At 33.0% G+C, this 20,935-nt stretch overlaps 2 protein-coding genes across 2 annotated transcripts; both read left to right on the plus strand.

Moving 5' to 3' along the window:
• The first annotated feature begins 6,739 nt into the window (after positions 1-6,739).
• On the plus strand, positions 6,740-11,064 carry LOC121241721 (serine carboxypeptidase-like 18). Its single transcript, XM_041139609.1, has 13 exons — positions 6,740-6,905; positions 7,026-7,171; positions 7,957-8,033; positions 8,108-8,230; positions 8,678-8,780; positions 9,260-9,297; positions 9,415-9,516; positions 9,749-9,835; positions 9,945-10,106; positions 10,225-10,296; positions 10,399-10,517; positions 10,777-10,877; positions 11,012-11,064. The coding sequence occupies exons 1-13, from the start codon at positions 6,778-6,780 to the stop codon at positions 11,047-11,049; spliced, it is 1,296 nt and encodes a 431-aa protein (XP_040995543.1). The 5' UTR covers positions 6,740-6,777; the 3' UTR covers positions 11,050-11,064.
• Positions 11,065-19,255: 8,191 nt separating this feature from the next.
• LOC121240918 lies at positions 19,256-19,903 on the plus strand. Its single transcript, XM_041138436.1, has one exon. It carries the CDS (start codon positions 19,256-19,258, stop codon positions 19,901-19,903), a length of 648 nt encoding a protein of 215 aa, XP_040994370.1.
• Positions 19,904-20,935: the final 1,032 nt, after the last annotated feature.

Raw genomic sequence — 20,935 nt, forward strand, 5'->3', positions numbered from 1 at the left:
AGTGCAAAATGGCCACCGAAAAAACAGGCAAGCAGTTTTCTGCTTTTCTAAAAGAAACCGCAGAAGCCTTCTTCCTTCACTCTCTGTTGAAAATTGTTTTCCTCTCTTGCATTTTCTTCTTCCCTCTCTCTCTCTCAAATAAAGTGAGGCCAGACCACTGTACTTTCTGCATTCAACTGTTTCTCAGATGTGGAGGTGCTGAAGTTCAAAGGAAAATTAAACAGGTTAGTCTCACTGCCTTTTGTGTGTTTATGGTATATATAGTCTATCTATGCATTACACATGTTTGCTCATAGTCCTAAGAAATGAAGTAACTAATATCATAAATGAATTATAAAACTTAAAAGTCATAAAACATAAAGATTCATAAAAGTTAAGGGTTACAATTAAAACTTAAAGTTCCAATGATTGCAGATAGGAACACAGACACGACTTGGAATAGGGAGAATAAATGACTATGGAAGTACTAAACTCATACCACAACTAATTACGTTTAGGGATGAGAGTGGTTCTTTTGGAGTTAACTTTATAGTTTACACCTTTCGGAGAAAGTAATCCATATGCAGAAGCCCAAAAACATAGGAAAGCCACAAAACACAGAGAAGCTTCTCTTCTTTTCAATGCCATTGAATTGAGATTTACTATGAGCAGAGGCTCACAGATAGTAAAGCCTGCTTATTTCTCTGTTACCACTACTTCATTTTAAGTAAAAAGCTCTAAGCGTGATAAAGATGAAAACTTTACGCTAATAGTTTCAGTGGTGTACTTTTCTGGGTAAGGCCCAAACCAGTCGATTCTTCCACGTCTTTTATGGGTAATGAAAACTTGGGGCTCGTTTTCTCTCTCTTGAGTGACTGAACTCTGGTTTTGGGAGGGGGAGAGGGATTCGGCAAAGGGAGGGGGAAAGCAAAGAAATGGGGGAGGGGGGGAGCTTCATTATACCGTTTTTAAGAAACCGGGTTTGCCACATCACTGGTGTGTGGTGTTGGAGAGTAAACCGGCCTAAGAGTAGAATTACTCTTACATGATAATGGTTTAAAGGGCATAAATGTAATTATATTATTAGTGGAGGGGCTTTTTGGGAAAGGCTGAAACAAAACACACATAAAGGGAAAACAACTTATTGCAAGACTGGTCAAACTTGCATATACTTTTCAGTAAAGTAAAGGAAACAAAAGGCATGAGCAAAGGAACGAAGTATTTGCTGGAGAAGAAAGGCCATGCGACTGAAGGGCAGCTTACCGAGAGAAGGAGGCTGAGGCGATGGCGGCTCTGGGGTGGCTGGAAGTGACCAGCGACACGACTGGGTTCTCTGGGTTTGCTGTGAGTTTTCTTTTCTCTGTGTTGTGTTATGTTGAACAAAGGCTTCATGGGATTTATAGAGAGGAAAAATTGAGAACTGAGGATAGGATTTCTTAGTTGGTTGAGATAAGTATTGGATTATACAATCAAGAGATAAGAATGAAGATAAGATTAGGATTATACAATCAAAAAGAATGAGGCTTACGGGTGGAGATAGGAAGAAACAAGGCTTTATAAAAACAAAAGAACACTAGCGGTTATTGAAAAATCTGAAAGGTCATACAACAATATGATAATAATCCTATTAAAATTAACAATGTAAAACCTGATAAAATAATAATAATAATAATAATAATAATAATAATAATAATAATTGTAGAATATTTATAGTTATATGAAAAATACATAAAACTTATCTTATGGCATAATCTTAGGATCGGGTTGTTACACCCACAGACACGAAAAAGAGAAGAGGGAGTGTTTCAGTATGCATACGCAAGAAACCTACGCAGATCCAAAGAAAAACCCCTAACCATCATCTACAAACAAAACTACCCTAGCATTCGAAGTCAACAAATTATCCAAACCAAGCCCTAGCTAAGACAGACCCACTAATTCTTCCCACCTTAAGCTTCAGAAACCTATAACGCCACAACCAATACACAGAAATCAAACCAATTTTCAAGTTTTCAACCTTAACACAAAGGACACAAAAATTTCAGAACCATATCCTTAGATCCTTTGTGAAAACTATAAAATATACCTTCTGCATCCAAATATACAGCATCCTTCAACATTCACAATACGCATCCAAATCTACAAATCTCTACGAGTCCTATACCAGATCTCCACGAATCAAAAGCTACAGAACCCAAAAAGAAAAAACAGCCCATATTTTAAAAAAAGAGCAGATTGAGCAAAGGACAATATATGTTACCGAAAGGTCACCGGCGAGATAGACACGACTGCGAGAGAGACGGCATTCGAAGCTTGAAATAGAGAGACACGGCGGCTAGGGTTAACGATTTCGCATGAGAGAGAGAGAGAGAGAGGTCTAAGCAGATCGAGGAGCCTACCGAGTAATATACCAAGTAATATTAGTTAAGAGAGTGTTTGGAGAGAGAGAGTGTGTGTGAGATACGAATGAGAAGTGAGTGAGAGGGGACCGGTAGATGCTTAAAGATTAATAGACCAAGTAATTAAATGAAAGAGAGAAAGAATACCAAGTAATATATTAAATAATAATGAAATAATATACGTAATTGGCAAATTTTTTATCTACTATATATGTTAAAATGTGACTAATAATAATGCGTTTTATTTACTGCTAGGAGATGAGCTCAATTTTTTCTATGAAGTTTCTTTGTGATTTGATTAATTTGCTTATATTAAGTTAAAATAATTATCTTTATCTGATGTATTTATGTTCACTTCTAATCTTTAGTTAATTTATTTTTTATCTCGGATAATTTGTTTCATGATGATTGTTCTGATGCATTTATTCATGATTTAATTAATTTTCTTATATTAAGTTAAACGATTGATCTTTATCCGATACATTTATGTTTATTTTTTAGTTTTATCTTATGCATTTATGTTTAGTTTTGATCTTTAGTTACTTTGTTGTTTATCTCAGATCATTTGTTTCATCTAATCGTCACATCTTCTATTTATACACTGTGTTTTTTAGATATGCATTTGAATTTTAAGATATATCCAATATATGTATTCTTCTCAGGATATGGGAAAGCAAAAAAAAAACAAATTCAATCTAGAAGACATTGAGAAAACTTTAAAGAGACAGATTCTGAGTTTATCAACAATGGTTGCACCATACAATTATCACCGATCCCTTCAACATCCCAATGATAAATCACTGAAAGCTACTGTGGGTGGAATCCACTATACTGGAAATATGAAAAGTCTGATAAAGAATTTCGAACGTGAAGAAAGATACTAAAGAAAGTATTCTAAGAGACGAAATTGTTCATGTTATGCAATCTCAGAGAAAAATTCAGATGAAGGCAATAATGACATAGACAACCAAAACACCCATCTACCAAGGATCGAAGAAGTTGGTCATACCAAAAAAGGTGGTCAAAATGGTGGCATCTACACAAAACATTACGTTGACTATGATGGGTGCGACACTAAACGACGTTCTGTTTTTCTAATGCCTTTAAATAACCATCAAAGTGGTACTGCTTTTACATCATCATGGGAATCCAATGCACATAACTGGGATGATTGCGTATCAGATAATGGTTCATGGAAGCATGGTTTTATAATGAATGATGTTGCAGCAAATGAATCAAGGAATCCTCAATATGGCATCGCACCTTACTCTACACGGTTTAATTCGTGCATCAAGACCAAAGCAAGAATACGTGTTATACTACCTACCCAACGTTTTGACTTTGACATACCCAATGATGATAGTCCAACTCCAAAAATAAAAGCAGTGGTTGACCTTGGTTCAAGCTACCGATCCAGGTTAATGAACAATACACAAGATGATTTTTCCATGCTCAATATAAAGTTTGAAGACTGCCAATCAGATCCAATATATTAGGACCCTTTTAATGATGCAGAACCTTATATTCCAACTATTCCAAACTATTCACCTTTGTTACAAGGTCAATACAAATCTAAAATGTCATCGAATGATTTTGAGGAATGGAGCCATAATTAGCAGATTAATGAAGGCATATGATATTTATTTTTCGATTAAAACTATGTATATTTGATGTTTGTTAGCAATTTTCTGACAATAATTTATTTGAAAAATATGTAATGTATCAATATATTACCATTTTATTATAATTACTAGCAAGGACTCTACTATACTTGGTTGAAATGTGTAGTGTAAGTGAAGACATTTAATTAAAAGTTGGTGCGATTTTGTTTTTCCATGCCATGATTTTTTTAAAAAAAAAAATCCATGCCATGATTTCTAGTCGCTTGGCCACCGTCTCAATTTTCATTCTTTTGTATTTGTCAAGCATGTGGATTATGGAGGCTCACATGTAAAAAACAAACCAATGAAGTCTCATGCATTTAATTCAAAAAAACATATCCAGTTAGATCAGGACGAAAATTAATAGTTTGTGATAGTTTTAAGTTTGTGACTATTTCTATTCTTCAGTAAAATTAAAAATAGAAAATGTTAGACTAGCACGTTGTAGAAGATGAATGATTATAAATGATATAAAAAGTGGAGGAAGCATGCGTCGTGATGGTGAAAGTAGTGATAGTATAAGTGATGACATAGTTGTGCGACGTAGACAATGAACGATAATGGATGATATAGGAGGTGCAGCAAGAATGTGTATTGATGATGAACGAAATAGAGATAGTAGAATATCTAAATATATATATATATATATATAATATATCCATCATAAATAACGGTTCACGCATTGTGCGGGTTATAGGCTCGTATATATAATGGGTAAGATTAATTTTTGTATTTAATTTATATAACTAAGAGATGGGCCACATAATTATATCAATAAAATTAATTAGAGACAATCCACGGTCGATATTATATCATTTATCCTGTCAATTGAACCTCAGACCCCAAAATAGACATTTGAAAAAAAATAGCTCCAAGAGATTGCTTTGTACGTAATCTAATTAATATGGGCCACTTAAATTTAATACTGAAGAACAAAAAAATTCCATTCTCAACTCTCAACCAGTGTTTAATTAGAGCATATTTAATAAAATATTTATATGTCATGTTTTGATTTAGAAGATCATAATTTTGAAATTAAATCTTTTTTAAATTAAATCTTACTATTTAAATTATATGAATGTATACTTTATGTAACACAGACTTGAGAATAGAATAATTTTTTCGTAAATAATCTACCAACCATTTAGCTGACATATCTTACGAATTTCATATAATTAATTGGTGACACATCACCAATATATTATTTTGACTTATTTTTTATTTTAACTTTTGATTGGTGACGCGTTGATAATTAGTTTGTAGTAGCAAAACTTCGTAGGTATAATAACTTGGTCTAAATGAACATAGCGAGCTAACTACCAGTACTTAAACCGACCCGTCAAGACAGTGATCACCTTCTCTTCCTACATTTCCCATGAGCTACAGAAATTGATCATAGGCCATTAAATAATATCCCTCGGATGATCAGTATTATGGCAGGCTATATTTGAAATTTTTATTTTTTTATTATTTTCTTTTATGTGCAGACTGCAGGCCGGCAACTTCAGTACCACCTCTGAAATTTGAAATTTATATATTCAGACGTTGTAGCAGCAGTAGCAATCTCACAATGTGGCTGTCTATAGTAGTACAGCTTGTTCATGTATTGCTCCTGATCTCCAACTCGGTTGAGTCGCAGTCCATCATCGACGCTCATCATATATAATTCTATTCATTTTCTCACGTCATTACACAATAAATAACTTAATTTCAATTGTTAAATCATATGTATTTTCATATGAATACATATTTTTTCCCTAATAAAAATTAAGAAGTAAAAATAAAAAGAAAAGAAAAAAAGAGTTGAACAGAACGATACATGATATTTCGTCGATCCTTGTGTAAGAGTTTTATTTAAACTTTATGTCCCACACACCTATATTGATAGAGTTTGAAATAACTCAAAACTTATCAGTTAATAAATGAGTTATAATGAGATAAGAAAACTCCTAAGAGATAATATTAAATATATATCTCTAATCATAATCAAACACAAAGTCTTAGATTTTTTTATAGTCAGAAGTCTATAAATAGTACTGATTAAGGGTTAAGGGTTCTCACTTACAACATCATTGTGCCTCTAGCCATCGGGAGACACTCGGAGGTAAAGTTATTAGGGTGATCCTTCTCTCATAGTCAGGTCAAAATCTTTATCAAACTGTAACTGAGAGAGGTACATTTTCTAACTGTTATTATTATATTATTGTAGATTATAAAAAATCGAAAATCTAATTATTAATATTCATATTAAAATATTAATTAACACCTTTAGCATGCATTTGGTCGCTGGTAACTTGGTGTATACGAACTAGGAAGGTAGCTCCGTAGCTACCAGTTTTTAAACCAACCTGTCAAGATACAGTACTCACCTTCTCTTCCTACATCATTTCCCACGAGCTACACATGACTAGATTTATATATATATATATATATATATATATATATATATATATATATTTACTAGTTTTTAAACCAACCTGTCAAGATACAGTACTCACCTTCTCTTCCTACATCATTTCCCACGAGCTACACATGACTAGATTTATATATATATATATATATATATATGGGGCCCGGGGATGATAGCAGCACATGACTAGATTTATTCGCGAGCTGGGAAAGCTGGTTATGTGCAGGGCATGACCTTCATAAATACCACCTCTGAAATCTACGTATTGATCCGTTGTAGCAGCAGCATCAGCTACAGTAGTAATAGTAGTAGTAGTAGTAATCTCAGAATGTGGTGGCCGTCTGTAGTAGTACTTGTTCATATATTGCTCCTGATCTCCAACTCGGTTGAGTCGCAGTCCATCATCGACACTCTTCCAGGTTTCCCTGGCAAGCTTCCCTTCAAACTCGAAACTGGGTCAGTGTGAATAACACGTTGCATTATTGCATTCCATATATATATATATATATGTATGTATGTATGTATAGAGAGATCAGTTTAATTATATGCATGGTTCTGGTTTTACATGAGACGAAGGTACATTGGCGTTGGAGAGTTAGACGAGGTGCAACTGTTTTATTACTTCATCGAGTCTGAAAGGAATCCCAAGGATGACCCTCTTGTGCTTTGGCTCACCGGTGGTCCTGGTTGTTCCGGTCTCTCCGCCCTTTTATTTGAAATTGGTATCGTATATTTCTCTCAGCTTGTAGCCATCTCTGTCTGATCGCTCTGTAATTTAATTTTTACAAATCATGGCTGAAAAACTCTTCCTCAACTTAATAATAATTTTCGGTTTCATGGTCGACCTTTCCTGAGAACGTGTTTCGCACCCTATCATTATTCAAACGAATAATATTTTAAGAGTACAGCATATCTAGATCGTTCCTTTTTAAGCTTCTTTTTTTTTTTTTTTTGTGTTTTTCTTGAAATGAGGACAAGTACACATGTGGTTGTTGCAGCCAAAGTTATGAATGGTCGGATAAGATATTAATGTTCACATTAATATTAAAAATTTTGATGGCTTAATGTTCCGTTTTTTCTGTGGTGTATTTGTCCGTGCCTCAACCACATGGAGGCTGTATTATTTTGAATAATATGTGATTATTTTTAGTTTTAACATAATTAGTTACTATTTGCTGTTTGGTGTGGTGGAAATTTATCCGCTTACCTTTTTATTACTACTTGAAAATTTTAAATAGAAAGAGAGATAGACACGTCAAGAAAATTTTACAATACATATATTGTAAGATCTACTTGTTGCGTCTATTTATTTCCTATACGGGAGTCTTAAATTCAAACATAAACTTTTTTTTTTATAAGGAGAGTGTGGTTTCGAATCTAGGTTTTTCATTTAGAGAATCTAGTTATATGTTATTAGGCTCTTGGCAAATTCAAACATAAAAGTGTGTTGTGGACTACTAATTTTTGCTAATTCATTGACTCTATAATTTGGCATTCATGTGTGTAGGTCCTTTTACTTTTGACTATGCAAACTCTAGTGGGAACAAACCAACGTTGGAATTGAACCCATACTCGTGGACAAAAGTAAGATATATTATTTGATGTGTAAACTAGTTCATAACATTTTATGATCGAAGTAATTTGGGTTGAACTTTTAGATTGCGAACATAATATTTTTGGATGCACCGGTCGGTACTGGATTCTCATATGCAACAACTTGGGAAGCATACAACAGCAACGATACATCATCAACAGCACAAACCTATGAATTTCTAAGAAAGGTGAGCGGACTCGGATTAATTTACCAAAGGGCCGGGGTTTAATCTCAAGGTATATATGTATATACATGCATTTGGCAGAAAATTAAGAGCATCTCCACGATCACGGTTCATCTAACCTAACCCAACCGACGTTTGAATTAGTAGCTTTAATTGTAATATTTTAGGATAACTCATGCATGCATATACAAACATATAGGTCTCGTTTGGATATAGAAATGGTTTCATCTCATCTCATTATTAAAACTTTCTCAAATTCGCACACAAAATATAATAAACAATTCAATTTTTTCAAATCCTAAAACAATAATAATATTAAAAAATAATATTGTAACAATATTTTATTCATGAACTTTCAACTTTCATCAATCTAAAATCATCTCATCTCATCTCACTATCCAAACGGGGCATATACTTTCGTTATTTGAGACTTTGTTATATATATTGTAGTGGCTCATGGCTCATTCCACGTTTCTCGTCAATCCGCTCTATATTGCCGGCGATTCTTATTCTGGAAAAACTATCCCGATCATTGTTCAAGAAGTTTCAAACGGTAAATTATTAGTTAAGCTTCGATCCAGTTTCATTCTAAATAAACTATGTTAATATGATTTCAAAATTTAAACAAATTCGTATATATTCTGTTGATCACATTAATTTCCTTTTCGTTTTCATCATTATTTGGAAGAAATAGGAGAACGTCCTTCTTGTTATCCTTCTTGTTATCGTATGTGTTAGAATATAAATGATATTTGAGTCTTAGGGTTTGCAAGTCTCATTTGAAAAAAATGGGTAAATCTAAAAGTTACATCAAAAATAATTTTTTGAATGGTGGGCTCTACTTTTTTTTTCAAATATAGTATGCAGAGCTTGCACACCTTAAAAGTACTGTATCTAGCATTACTCGTATTAAAAAGAACTAATCATGATCTCCGCTAGCAGCTCGATAAATAACAAAAATAGATTTTTATTGTTTTTCTATATATGTTAGTTGCTGCGGCATGATTACTCGTCTTCATGTGCATGTTGTAGGTAACGAGATTGGACATTCGCCACCATTGAATCTCAAAGTATGTACTTACAGCACTATCTATATATAGTCATTTGAATTGCATTTAGCTCATGAATCGTATCCATTATTAATGTCTTATATCCGATAGACTTATCGTTTGGAAAATTCGACACAGGGTTTTGTGATTGGTAACCCACTAACAAATGAGATTTGGGACACTAATGCAAGACTAAAATTTGCTCATCGAACAACACTTATATCCGATAGACTTTATAAGGTAAAGTCCTAATCGATCTTAATTAGTTAGCCAATGAATGCTTTTAGTAATATTTTTCTACTTGAAGGAGTACTATACTTGTTATTAAGATTCTATATAATTCTATTTCCAATATTATATACAATGTATAGAAGTACCGATACTCTCTTGTAATTTCATTTCATTTTTGGCTACAAAGAAAAATATCTCGTTCTAAAACTATGTAATTTATTATCTATATATGTGCTTATAGTCAACTAAAAGAAACTGCCAAGGAAGCTATATAAATCCGGATCCAAACAATACACAATGTGTAGAAGATCTTCGAGAGGTCAATGAGGTGAGTAGCTAGGATTAATTAAGAACATTACTTCTGGATTACACAAGTCATGATGTTGTCAATTAGTTTGATCGGGCAATGAATATTAATTTAGCGATGAAATTTGTAGTGCATAGCCAATATATATTTTGCCCAAATCTTGGAACCAAATTGCGCTTCTTCACAGCCTCCAAAGCCGAATAAACTCTGGAGTTTGAGCCCTCATCTCGATGATAATTTCATAGATATACTCCATTCAACACCAGATCAAGTTCCTGAACCATGGTGTCGGGTATCTCTCTCTCTCTCTCTCTCTCTCACATACACAATTTCTACTCTTCAAGATGAGACAAGATGAGATGCTGTGCTTTATCTATTTTATAATCATACAACCAATTTATTATTTCCAGAGCTATAACTATCTGTACTCGTATGTTTGGGCGATTGATAAAACGGTGCAAAAGGCTCTCCACATTCGAGAGGTATTTAATTAGTACGTACATATGGTATTTCTAATCGCGATAGAATTTAAATACATATTTCGGTTTCACTAAATACTTTTAAGCTATCCTGTGATTGATCAGGGAACCAAAATAGACTGGGAGAGATGCAATAAGAGCTTAGCATATACAAAGAATGTCATAACGAGTATTGATTATCACCGAAACCTCACCAAGAAAGATCTCCGAGCTCTGGTTTACAGGTACTACGTACGTACTAGATCTATCATGTATGCACCTTCTATATGAAATTCGCTACTCATACTTATTGATCGGACAAGGAATTACTGTAATAAATTCCTAGAATTTCCATGACAAGCTTATGCCCTCCCACCCCTGCCTTGGGCTTAGCTTGGCGTGTCAACATAACCCTATTAATGAGTAATATATAAATATTTGGAAAAAAGTACTCTATGTCAAAATTTTCTAACTTTTCATAACCTGAAGCTTCTCTTCATGTAGTGGTGATCACGACATGTTAATTCCGTATGTGGGAACACAACAATGGATAGAATCATTGGATTTGTCTATAAAGGATGACTGGAGACCTTGGTTTGTTGATGGTCAAATTGCAGGGTGAACTTCCATGACCACCTTATTTAATTCGTGACCCTGCTCCTTTCTAGACAGTATGATTTTCCATTTTCTAAATTTGCTAACATCTCATGCATGATAAATTTCATTTTGTTTTCTTCAGATACGTCACCATCTTTACAGAGGAAAAGTACAGTTTGACATTCACAACTATAAAGGCAAGAATTCTCCACAATATAATTCCTTGTATCATGTTCAATAAATTCTGTTATAATATACACACACTAGTTAAGAGTTTACGTGCAAGGCACGTATTCCATGTCGAAAATGCTACTGCATTTTTTATATAGTAAATATGAATTTTAAGATGCATATCAATTAGAACAACAAGTATGATAATTGTAAAGATTATCATAAATCTATTTACCAATTTTTATAAATGACTATAATTATACTTGAAAAAAATAAAGGAAACAGAAAATGTAAACTTATTGAACACATAACAAATCAAATATTTAGAACTCATTATATTGAAATCATAATAGGACATGTATTGCTCCACTTGTTATGAGACTAATCAGACATGTACATAATAATAATAATAATAATAATAATTTTCTTATCAATGAAAAATAAAATAATATTATTTGTAATTGTTTCAGAAAATTACTAGATATAATTGTTATTAGAATGATAAAATGCATAAATAGATCATTCATTTGAAATTTTTAAAAAAAGGTACACTATTTTTTTAAAATAAAAATAATATTAGTTTAAAAAGTATCATTAAGTGTGATTCATTATTATGAGAAATAATATGAGGGCAATTATTATTTTTTTGAAATGATATCCTATAGTAATAAACTATTATTCTTTAAATTTAAATACAATATTTTCGTATTTTAAATTTAATTTAATATTATTATTTTACAAATTCAGAATTGCAATATCGATTTTAGAAAAAAACAAAGCATGTTCTTACCAAAATAATTTTTAAAGGACTAAAAGTGTCATTAATTATTTTTATAATAATTCTTAAAAAAATGCATTACAAATAGATTTATATGAAATGCATTACCACAAAAAAAAAAAAAAAAGTGAATATGATATATTAAAGACCAATTATAGATTGATGCATAAATTGGAACCTAAAAATAATAATTAAATTTTGTACAATGAAAATATTATTAGTCCAATGACTATGATTTATTTTTATGAATTACTATGAAAAATAATATGAAGGCAATTGTTAGTTTTTCAAATAATATTATATACGAAAAATACTATTATTTTTAAATCTAAGAAGAAATATTAAAAAATCCTAAATTGTTAATTTGTTCCACAAAAGTTCAATAAACCAAAATCTTCAATTTAAATTATTATTATTATTATTATTATTATTATTATTATTATATTCTAATTAATATTAGAATAATAGAAAATTTTAATGAGTTAGAGGGCAAAATTGTAATTGTGCAAATGGGGATAGTGTGAACTTAAACAAAATCCACTATTCATGAAGAATTAATATTAGAATAATAGAAATTTAATTGTATTTCTAATGAATTAGAGGACAAAATGTAATTAGGCAAATGAGAGCAAAATAGTAATTGCTCAATGTGACTCAAAGATAAGAGGACAACAATGAAATTGTCCAAATGAGGGCAAAACTGCAATTTTGCAATGTGAACTCAAAGAAAATAGGACAGCAATGTAATTGTGCAAATGTAATTATGGAAATGCAATTGTAGGATCAGGGTGGTGGACGCAAGATGGCGGGGGCACGACCCCTACAAATGAGGGCATAACCATAACCATTCAATGTGAAATAAAAAAAAAAATCTTCTATTGCCTCTTTTATTATAGAGTAGATATAATGTGATTTTGTATTGTGCAGGGCGGGGGTCACACAGCACCGGAGTACAAGCCTAAGGAATGTCTTGTCATGATCGATAAATGGTTTGCTTCATTACAACAGAATATGTCTTTTGTAATAGAGAAAACTGTCACAAAAAAATAGCAAACCGTCACTAAAGATATTTGGTGATGGTTTGAAATCGTCACCTAAAGTGCGTCACAGAAAACAATTGACGGTTTACTGTTCAACCGTCACAAAAAATATTTTTAGTGACGGTTGGAGGTGTTCTGCTTGGTAGGACGTTCGAACGTTCCATTTTTTGTGACGGTTGAGAACTGTCACAGAAAGTAATGTTCAGACGTCAAATTAAACGTTCGAACGGTAATCCGACCGATTGACATTCGAATTAGAGAAGTTGATGTTCGTTGAATATAGTTCGAACGTATCATATTTACGTTCGAACGTTTATGCATCCGAACGTTAATTAGAATAAACGTTCGAAATTCTGTTCGAACGTAAACAGACCAATGTTCAAACGTAACGCGTTTAACGTTCGGACATTATTTCAAATGTAAACGACGGAGTGTTTGAATGCAAGTGGTATGTTCGGAGGTTTGTTGGAATGTTAATCGTTTACTCATTCGAACGTTTTGTTTGTTTGAGGGTCAGTACGTTCGAACATAGAGTCCTACATTCGAATGTTACGATACACAATATGTATTCATGTTCGAACGTTGGTTCGAATGTGAACCAACGTTCGAATATTTTTACTTTACATTCGAACTTACAGATCAGAAAAACTAATTTCATAAAATTTAAAAACATATTACGTGTATCATATTACATACCATCAATTAAAAACTAACAATGTCTTATAAAATTTTAAAATTAAATATTAGAACTAGCCACCACTACAAAAGATAAATTTATTTCTTCTTTTTTCCTCGCCCACCGCGATTCTGTTGCAACGACATAACACGCTCCATTTACACCCTCATCTCCCATTGCACTTTCTCTTGCACTTCACTGCGTATTCTTTCCTCCTGATCTCTTTGTTAGTCCTGCAAACGCGTCTCTAAATGAAACTGTCGTTCTAAGAGAGACTCTAGCTCTTGCTTTCTCGACCTCATATACTCATTCTCATGCCATGTAGCTTCTAAATCTGCCGTAAGATTATTAATTTGTGAAGTCAATGAGGTTGAGGAGGATGAACATCTATGCTTGATAGATCGTCCCAAACCTCTTGCCATACTAGACTGCGGCCCGAGCACTTGAGTGAATATGTCTATGTCACTAGGAGAGGATTCCCCAGAAGCCGACAGCATCTCCATCATTTTTTCTTGCAATTTGAAAAGTAATGATCGTAAATAATTAATAACGTATTATTGTTAAACTATCGAGAGATAGAAGAATATCTTCAAAAGTTTCCTATTATGAATAGATAACGAGATAGAATGATCTTGAAGAAATATCTAAATGTTAGTCTAATTGCTTAACTGTCATAGACTCTCAAGTCCTGACAACTCTCAATTAGTGTATGTCAAGACTGGATGAGAGTAGTTAAGGCCGGAGAGACTATGATAGTCAAACAATTAGACTAAAATTTAGAGATTATAATTATTATATATAATTTTAAAGGTTATTATATAATTTTAATTATTATCATTCCACAATTATAATCTTAATTGTTATACTTAATTGAGTGAGTTATTTATTTATATAAACAATAAGTATATAATTTTTATATAAGCATTTATTTGATCCTTATTTACTTACTCTTTAGTTTATAATAAATAAGTATATTTATTTATTCCAAATCTACTTATTTGATAGCTTCAATACTTTTCTATTGAAGAGTATTTTAAAGGTTATACTATAATTTTAATTATTATTATTCTTAAAGTATAATTTTAATTGTTATACTTAATTTCAAAGGTTATAATATAATTTTAATTATTATAATTCTTAAATAGTTATTTTAATTGTTATACTTAATTTCAAATGTTATTATATAATTTTAATTGCGTGAGCTATTTATATTTAATAAGTAATTATTAATTATAGTTATTTTACGTATATATTATATTTTATATATAATTAAGTTATATACTTTTTTTTCATATTTTTTTTAAAGCAAGTTTTATACTATACTTATAATTAGAATAATAATCATATTCTAACAAAATTAGTATGAATATATTATATATACTTATTAAATGTTAGATATTAAGTCTCATATTAAATGTAAATTTAAATGTTTTTAATCTTTACTTAAATTAAAATCCTAAATTTATAATTTTCTTGTTAAGGAACAAATTCAAAAAACACAAAAAAAAATTATTATATAAAAATTCGCATAAATACCAAAACCTAAACACAATATATTTCTAACCATATAAACATATATTCACATAAATACTATAAATACCAAAAACTAAACACAAAATTCACAAACAATAATTACAATTATTTCAAGAGTAAGCATAAAATCACAACAATATGTATTAACATATTCCTAAACTCGAGTAAGCAAAAAACATGTATTAACAAAACCTAAAGACAATATATTTCTAACCATGTAAATATATTCAAACAAAATTCATAAACAATAATCACAACATTTCAAATCCACACCACAACACATTCACAATAACTCACAAACTATACAAACAATAATCACAATATTTTAAGAGTAAGCATAAAATATATAAACATATTGCTAAAGTTTAGAAATATACATAGCACTCACAATATCCTCTTACAAATCAAAAGCTTCCAACTTGTCAAAACAACTAATTCTTCAAAAAAATACAATACTAATTTATTAGAAATATTATATAACAAAAACACAATACAAATATCATAAAATTAAAAAAAGACAAAAGAAAAATAATTTTTTTTTACCAAAACTCAACTCAACTCTCACTCTAACTCTCGCTCACCCAAATAACTCACGTCCCTCTCTCACTCAACTCTCTCTCACTCTCTCTCTCTCTCTCTCTCTCTCTCTCTCTCTCTCTCAACTCTCTCTCTATTGCGCGCACGGGAGAAGCAGAAATGAGCCGCTTCCTCCCGTGCGTGTATTCATTAAGTTCTAAAATTATTAGATCAGATGTTCGAACGTTTAAGTTGTACATTCGAACGTTATATTGTCCCACCCAATTTTTAGATTACGTTCGAACGTAAGAAAATTTGTTAAATTTTTCTGCGATGAACGTTCGGACGTTTTCTATAAATGTTAGAACGTACCCTTCCTATGATAGAGCATGAAATCTAGCGGAAAATTTTTCACACTTTTATTTTCATGTTCGAACGTTAAGAAATTTGTCGTTCGAACGTTCCTAAATTTTTACCGAATAACGTTCAAACGTACAACTTAAACGTCCGAACATTCATATAATCAAAGAGTTACCATAATCGAGCGGGAAATTTCCAGCCCTAATTTCCTAATGTTCAGACGTTAAGAAAATTGGCGTTCGAACGTTCATAATTTTCTAGTGATTTCCATCAATTAACGTTCGAACATACAGTATAAACGTCCGAACGTTCAAATCATCATAGAGATACCTTAATCGAGCAGGAAATTTCTCGCACTTTTTGTTGAATGTTCGAATGTTAGAAAATTTACGTTCAAACGTGGCATTTCGTATATCGAGCAGGACCTTTCCCGCATTTTTCTTCTAGTGTTCGAACGTATTATAAGTGTACGTTCGAACATGGAAATGAACTCTCATATACCTCTATTAACATTCGAACGTTGAATTGAAACGTTCGAACGTACCCTTCCTAACATATATAAAAAATACAGCGGGAATATATTATTAAAATTCGAACGTTAAAAAATCATGTTCAGACGTCAATTTTATTCACTAGTTAGTATTCTTTATTATAATAGTTATATATACGTGTTTTTTTCTAGATACTCACAATATTTCTCTTCAATATATATATATATATTTTTTTTATAAAAAGGTTGAAAAAAATACTAACTTCTTCTCACTATTTTCTTATTTCATACAACCTGGTTATTCAAGATATTCTTTGTTACTTATTGAATTTTGCATTATATACTATATTATAGTGTAGTATATATACTATATTATATATATATAGTATGATAGCATAATACTTTAGATAAAAACATAATAATATAGTATATATACTATATCATATATAGTATATATATGGTATACTATAATGCATCAATGTAAATAATTTTTTTTCCTTTTCTACTTTCAGGATATGACTCATCCTTTGAATACTAGGAAATGAGAGAGGGAATGAGTCACTCAGGACATTGCTCGTATCAGGGCTCGTACTGTTATGGTAAAGCGAGAGGTCCTGATTAATGAGTTCGACGAACTCATATGAGAGCAGATGAACTTGAGAGATGTTTTCCTCAGTAGAGGTTGGGGAACTATCTGCACATTGAGGGGGAAGGTATACCCCTTAATGGTTTAGGAGTTGTATATGGGATGTGTGACATGCCTTAGGACGCATCCTTTCACACCGTGACTGTACGCGATGTTTCCATTAAGATATCACCAGATGTCATCGGCGAGCACCTCGGGATTCGTCGAGGAGTTGAGACATTTGCACACGTTACACCCCATGAGAATGTAAGCACTTCTACATCATCTATTGGCCGCCCATTTGAGCCAGCATCAGCCAGAGATGCAGACCAGTCAGAGGCCGAGGATATTGGCCTCAAGGCTCGGAATGATGACCGAGACGAGGATTTCTACATCCTCACCGGGAGGGACCACATGCAGATCGAGTGGAAGAACGCCTTCAACCAGAACCATTTGCTACCTTTCTTCCGCATGTTGCACCTTATTGTTGCAACAAACGTGGATCCTGTGGCACATAAAACTATATTTAGTTGGCTTCAGGCACAATTTTTGATACGAGTGGCACGTGGAGATCCCATAGATTTGCCACTGCACATCTTTGAAAGGATCCGTTACGAGGCGAGCATCGTCTCTACGGATAATCTCTCATACAGTGTCCTGATCAGCCGGCTATTACTTGCATGGAGAGTGCCAACCCAGCCAGAGGAGCGGGTCAAAGATCAAATGAGCCCCCTCGACATGACCATGCATCGACGTATCATTGGACAGGCGAGGGGACGCTAGCCACCCCCTGTAGACGATCTAGTTCCTCCGACGCAGCCTGAGCCAGGTCATGTGAGGAGTAGTAGTCAGCAGCCGTTGCGTACATCTGCGGGAGATGCGCGGCCTGCTTGGGTTGATGCGATGATCTCACAGCTGACTGCGCATATCGATCAATCGCTCGCGGCTATAGAGGCATCTGTCGCCGAGATCTCCCATCGTGTAGGTATCTTCAATGACAAGGTTGATACCTTGACTGAGGAGGTACGGAGTTCGAATTCGTGAACAACGCTATCATCTGAATGTTGTCTACGAAATTCGATCATATTTTGTATTTTGTTTTTAATATATGTAAAGAAAAATCTTATTTAATATTTCTATGGTTAATATATTAATTTCAATTCTCAATCTTCTTTAATGTTATATTTTCCAACTTTAATAGTAAATCACTGCACTTCAAATATATATAAACATAAATATATATTTACATATTACAAATTGTGTATATATAAATATATACAATCAATTTTTTAGACTTGTTCACAAATTATACATTATAAAAATCACATAATTTTTAAATTAGAGTCATGTTTAATTTAAATTTACAATTAACGTTCGAACGTTAGTAATTAACGGTTGAACGTTGGCGCAAAACATTTCACATTCGAACGTTAATTACTAACGTTCGAACGTTGGCACCAAAACATTTCACGTTTGCACGTAAGTTGCCACAATGTTCGAACGTAAATTTCCCATACGTTAGAACATTAAAAAAACCTCATCTGTCTTTAGTGATGGCTTCCAGAAACAATCACAAAAAATGCCTTTTAGTGACGGTTTGGGGACTGTCACAATTTCCCAACCGTCACTAAAGACCAATTGTATTGCAATGCTTATTACTTTTTATAGTGAGAGTTGTAGCTCCAAATTATGATCAAATGGCTCATTTCTCATTAGAGTGAGCTCGTTTTTCTAATTATTATGTAATAATTGGAGAAATACCTATAGGTTGCAAGTGTTTGAGATTAATAACAAGGAGGACTGTCCTCCATATTTTATTAAAAAAAAAAAAGTATTTGTTGATTAAATTTAGGGTTTTTCATATATAAGCTTATTGTTGAATTAGATTCTTTTCTTGTGGTGTTAACTCATGGTTTAAGACTTGACATTTTATCTGGAGGGCATGCAGTGAAGCCTTGCCCACTATGGCTAACCTGAAAAGAAGAAAGGTGGTAAAGGATAGCATTTGTTTGATATGCAAAAGGGAATCTGAAACCTCTAGCCATGCTTTATGGGGATGCAGCAGTGCCCAAGATGTTTGGTGTCAAGGCCCAAAGAAAGTGCAAAAATTTTCTTTTCACAGTGACTTGGTTTTAATATCTGGGCAGAATTGATTGGCAAGCTTGAACCAGGGGATTTAAATGAGGTGGCTACTACAATGAGAGTGATATGGGCGAGAAGAAATGATGTCTTACATGGGAAAATTTTTAAACACCCTCAAGAAGTCATTGGCCAGGCCAGGGCAGAATTGTCTCTGCATGAAGAGGCTTTCCAGAAGGAGGTTGATGCTAACTATGAGAACATGGCAAGAGTTCACAGATGGACAAAGCCTGTAGTAGGTGGTTTTAAAGTGAATTGGGATGCAGCTGTGCAATCGAGGCTAGGAAAGATTGGCATTGGTGTCCTAATAAGAGATCATCAAGGGCTGGTGATAGGTGCATTTCGTGCTAACAGACCTTTGAGAGGCAGTGCCTTTGATGCTGAAGCATATGGGCTTGTTTTGGCATGTGTTTTTTGTATGGAAATTGGAATAAGGCAATTCTATTTGGAGGGAGATTCAAAACAGGTCGTGGACCAAGTGATCCAAGGTTGTCCTAACTGGAGCTTAGGTGGTTGCCTCATATCAGATGCCAAAGCTGTTCTAATCCCAGCTGCTGATTGGTCTATCTCTCATGTATATCGGGAGGCTAACATGGCAGCTCAAAAGCTTGCCCAAGCGGCCCTTGAATGCACTGAAGATCTTTATGACATCGAAATATGCCCCCCTTGTATCCTTCAGGTGGTTGCTGAGGAAATGAGGCATTGATCCTGTCTTTTCCTTTGTAATACTGGTTCATCTTGTATGTGGTTGGTTTGATTAATGAGATCAGTTTATTATAAAAAAAAAAAAAGACTTGACATTTTGATTTTATAGTTCTAGCATATTTTTTAGTCTCAAACATGTGTTATATGGAAAGTGATACTTTAACAAATCGCTTCACCTCTTTCGAAATTTTGGAAAACACAATATGCTTCTCTTCTCTAGTTCAACATCCTAAACATTTGTTTGGTTTGTTTTTTTTTGGATCTTGCAAGTACTCCTTAACCTTTGTCATTAACTACTCTATTCTGTTTATTTTCTCTATGGACTACTTGTAAATATTTTATTCCCCTCCCCCTCTCTCTCCATTTTATTCTCTCTCTCTCTGTCCCTCAAAATTTCGTCGGTTGTAATCCCTTCCTTTCCATCTCCATCTCCATCTCCCTCTCGTTCTCCTATCCTTGCCTCGATCCCTCTCCAATTTCACTCCCTCCCTTTTCTCCTCCAACCAACCTCTCCCTCTCCATTTCGCTTTCCTCTCCCTCTCCGTATAAACATACACCCACAAGGGTAAACACTTAATTCAATGAAAAAAAGAACAAACCCCGTGGAAGTTTCAAGATTGCAAATAGGCACGCACAAAAGCATTCTAAAAAAAACTTCAGTTATCATTTTTCTTTCTTCTGTTTCAAATTTTGGTGTTAACGCATAACCTACGCACTAAACCAACATCCTACAAATAAAAGTAAGACACAATGTGAAGAATGAAAAAGAAAAAAAAAATAGCTCTTCATCAAAATGATTTGAAAAATCAAAAGGCATATTAAGACGAGAATTAAAAGCAAGAAAAATTAAGGAAAAAAAAAAAACAGATTTCATACTCATAACCATCTGGGTATAGAGCTAAAATAGCATTAAAAAAAAAAACTTGAAATTTTGCTTTACAAATAAACCCAAAAACATGACAGAGATGTCAAACATAACAATCAGAACCCAATCTTGTGATTGATCGATCAACCAAAAATGGTGCGGAAATAA

This window comes from Juglans microcarpa x Juglans regia, chromosome 7S (genome assembly GCF_004785595.1).
Source record: "Juglans microcarpa x Juglans regia isolate MS1-56 chromosome 7S, Jm3101_v1.0, whole genome shotgun sequence".
In the NCBI taxonomy this organism is placed as follows: Eukaryota; Viridiplantae; Streptophyta; class Magnoliopsida; order Fagales; family Juglandaceae; genus Juglans; species Juglans microcarpa x Juglans regia.

Coding starts and splice junctions, on each gene's coding strand:
- LOC121241721 (XM_041139609.1), top strand. CDS start 6,778: ATGTGGTGGCCGTCTGTAGTAGTACTTGTTCATATATTGCTCCTGATC. Junction 8,231..8,677: donor CCTATGAATTTCTAAGAAAG/GTGAGCGGACTC, acceptor TATATATTGTAG/TGGCTCATGGCTCATTCCAC. Junction 8,781..9,259: donor TGTTCAAGAAGTTTCAAACG/GTAAATTATTAG, acceptor TGCATGTTGTAG/GTAACGAGATTGGACATTCG.
- LOC121240918 (XM_041138436.1), top strand. CDS start 19,256: ATGAGAGTGATATGGGCGAGAAGAAATGATGTCTTACATGGGAAAATT.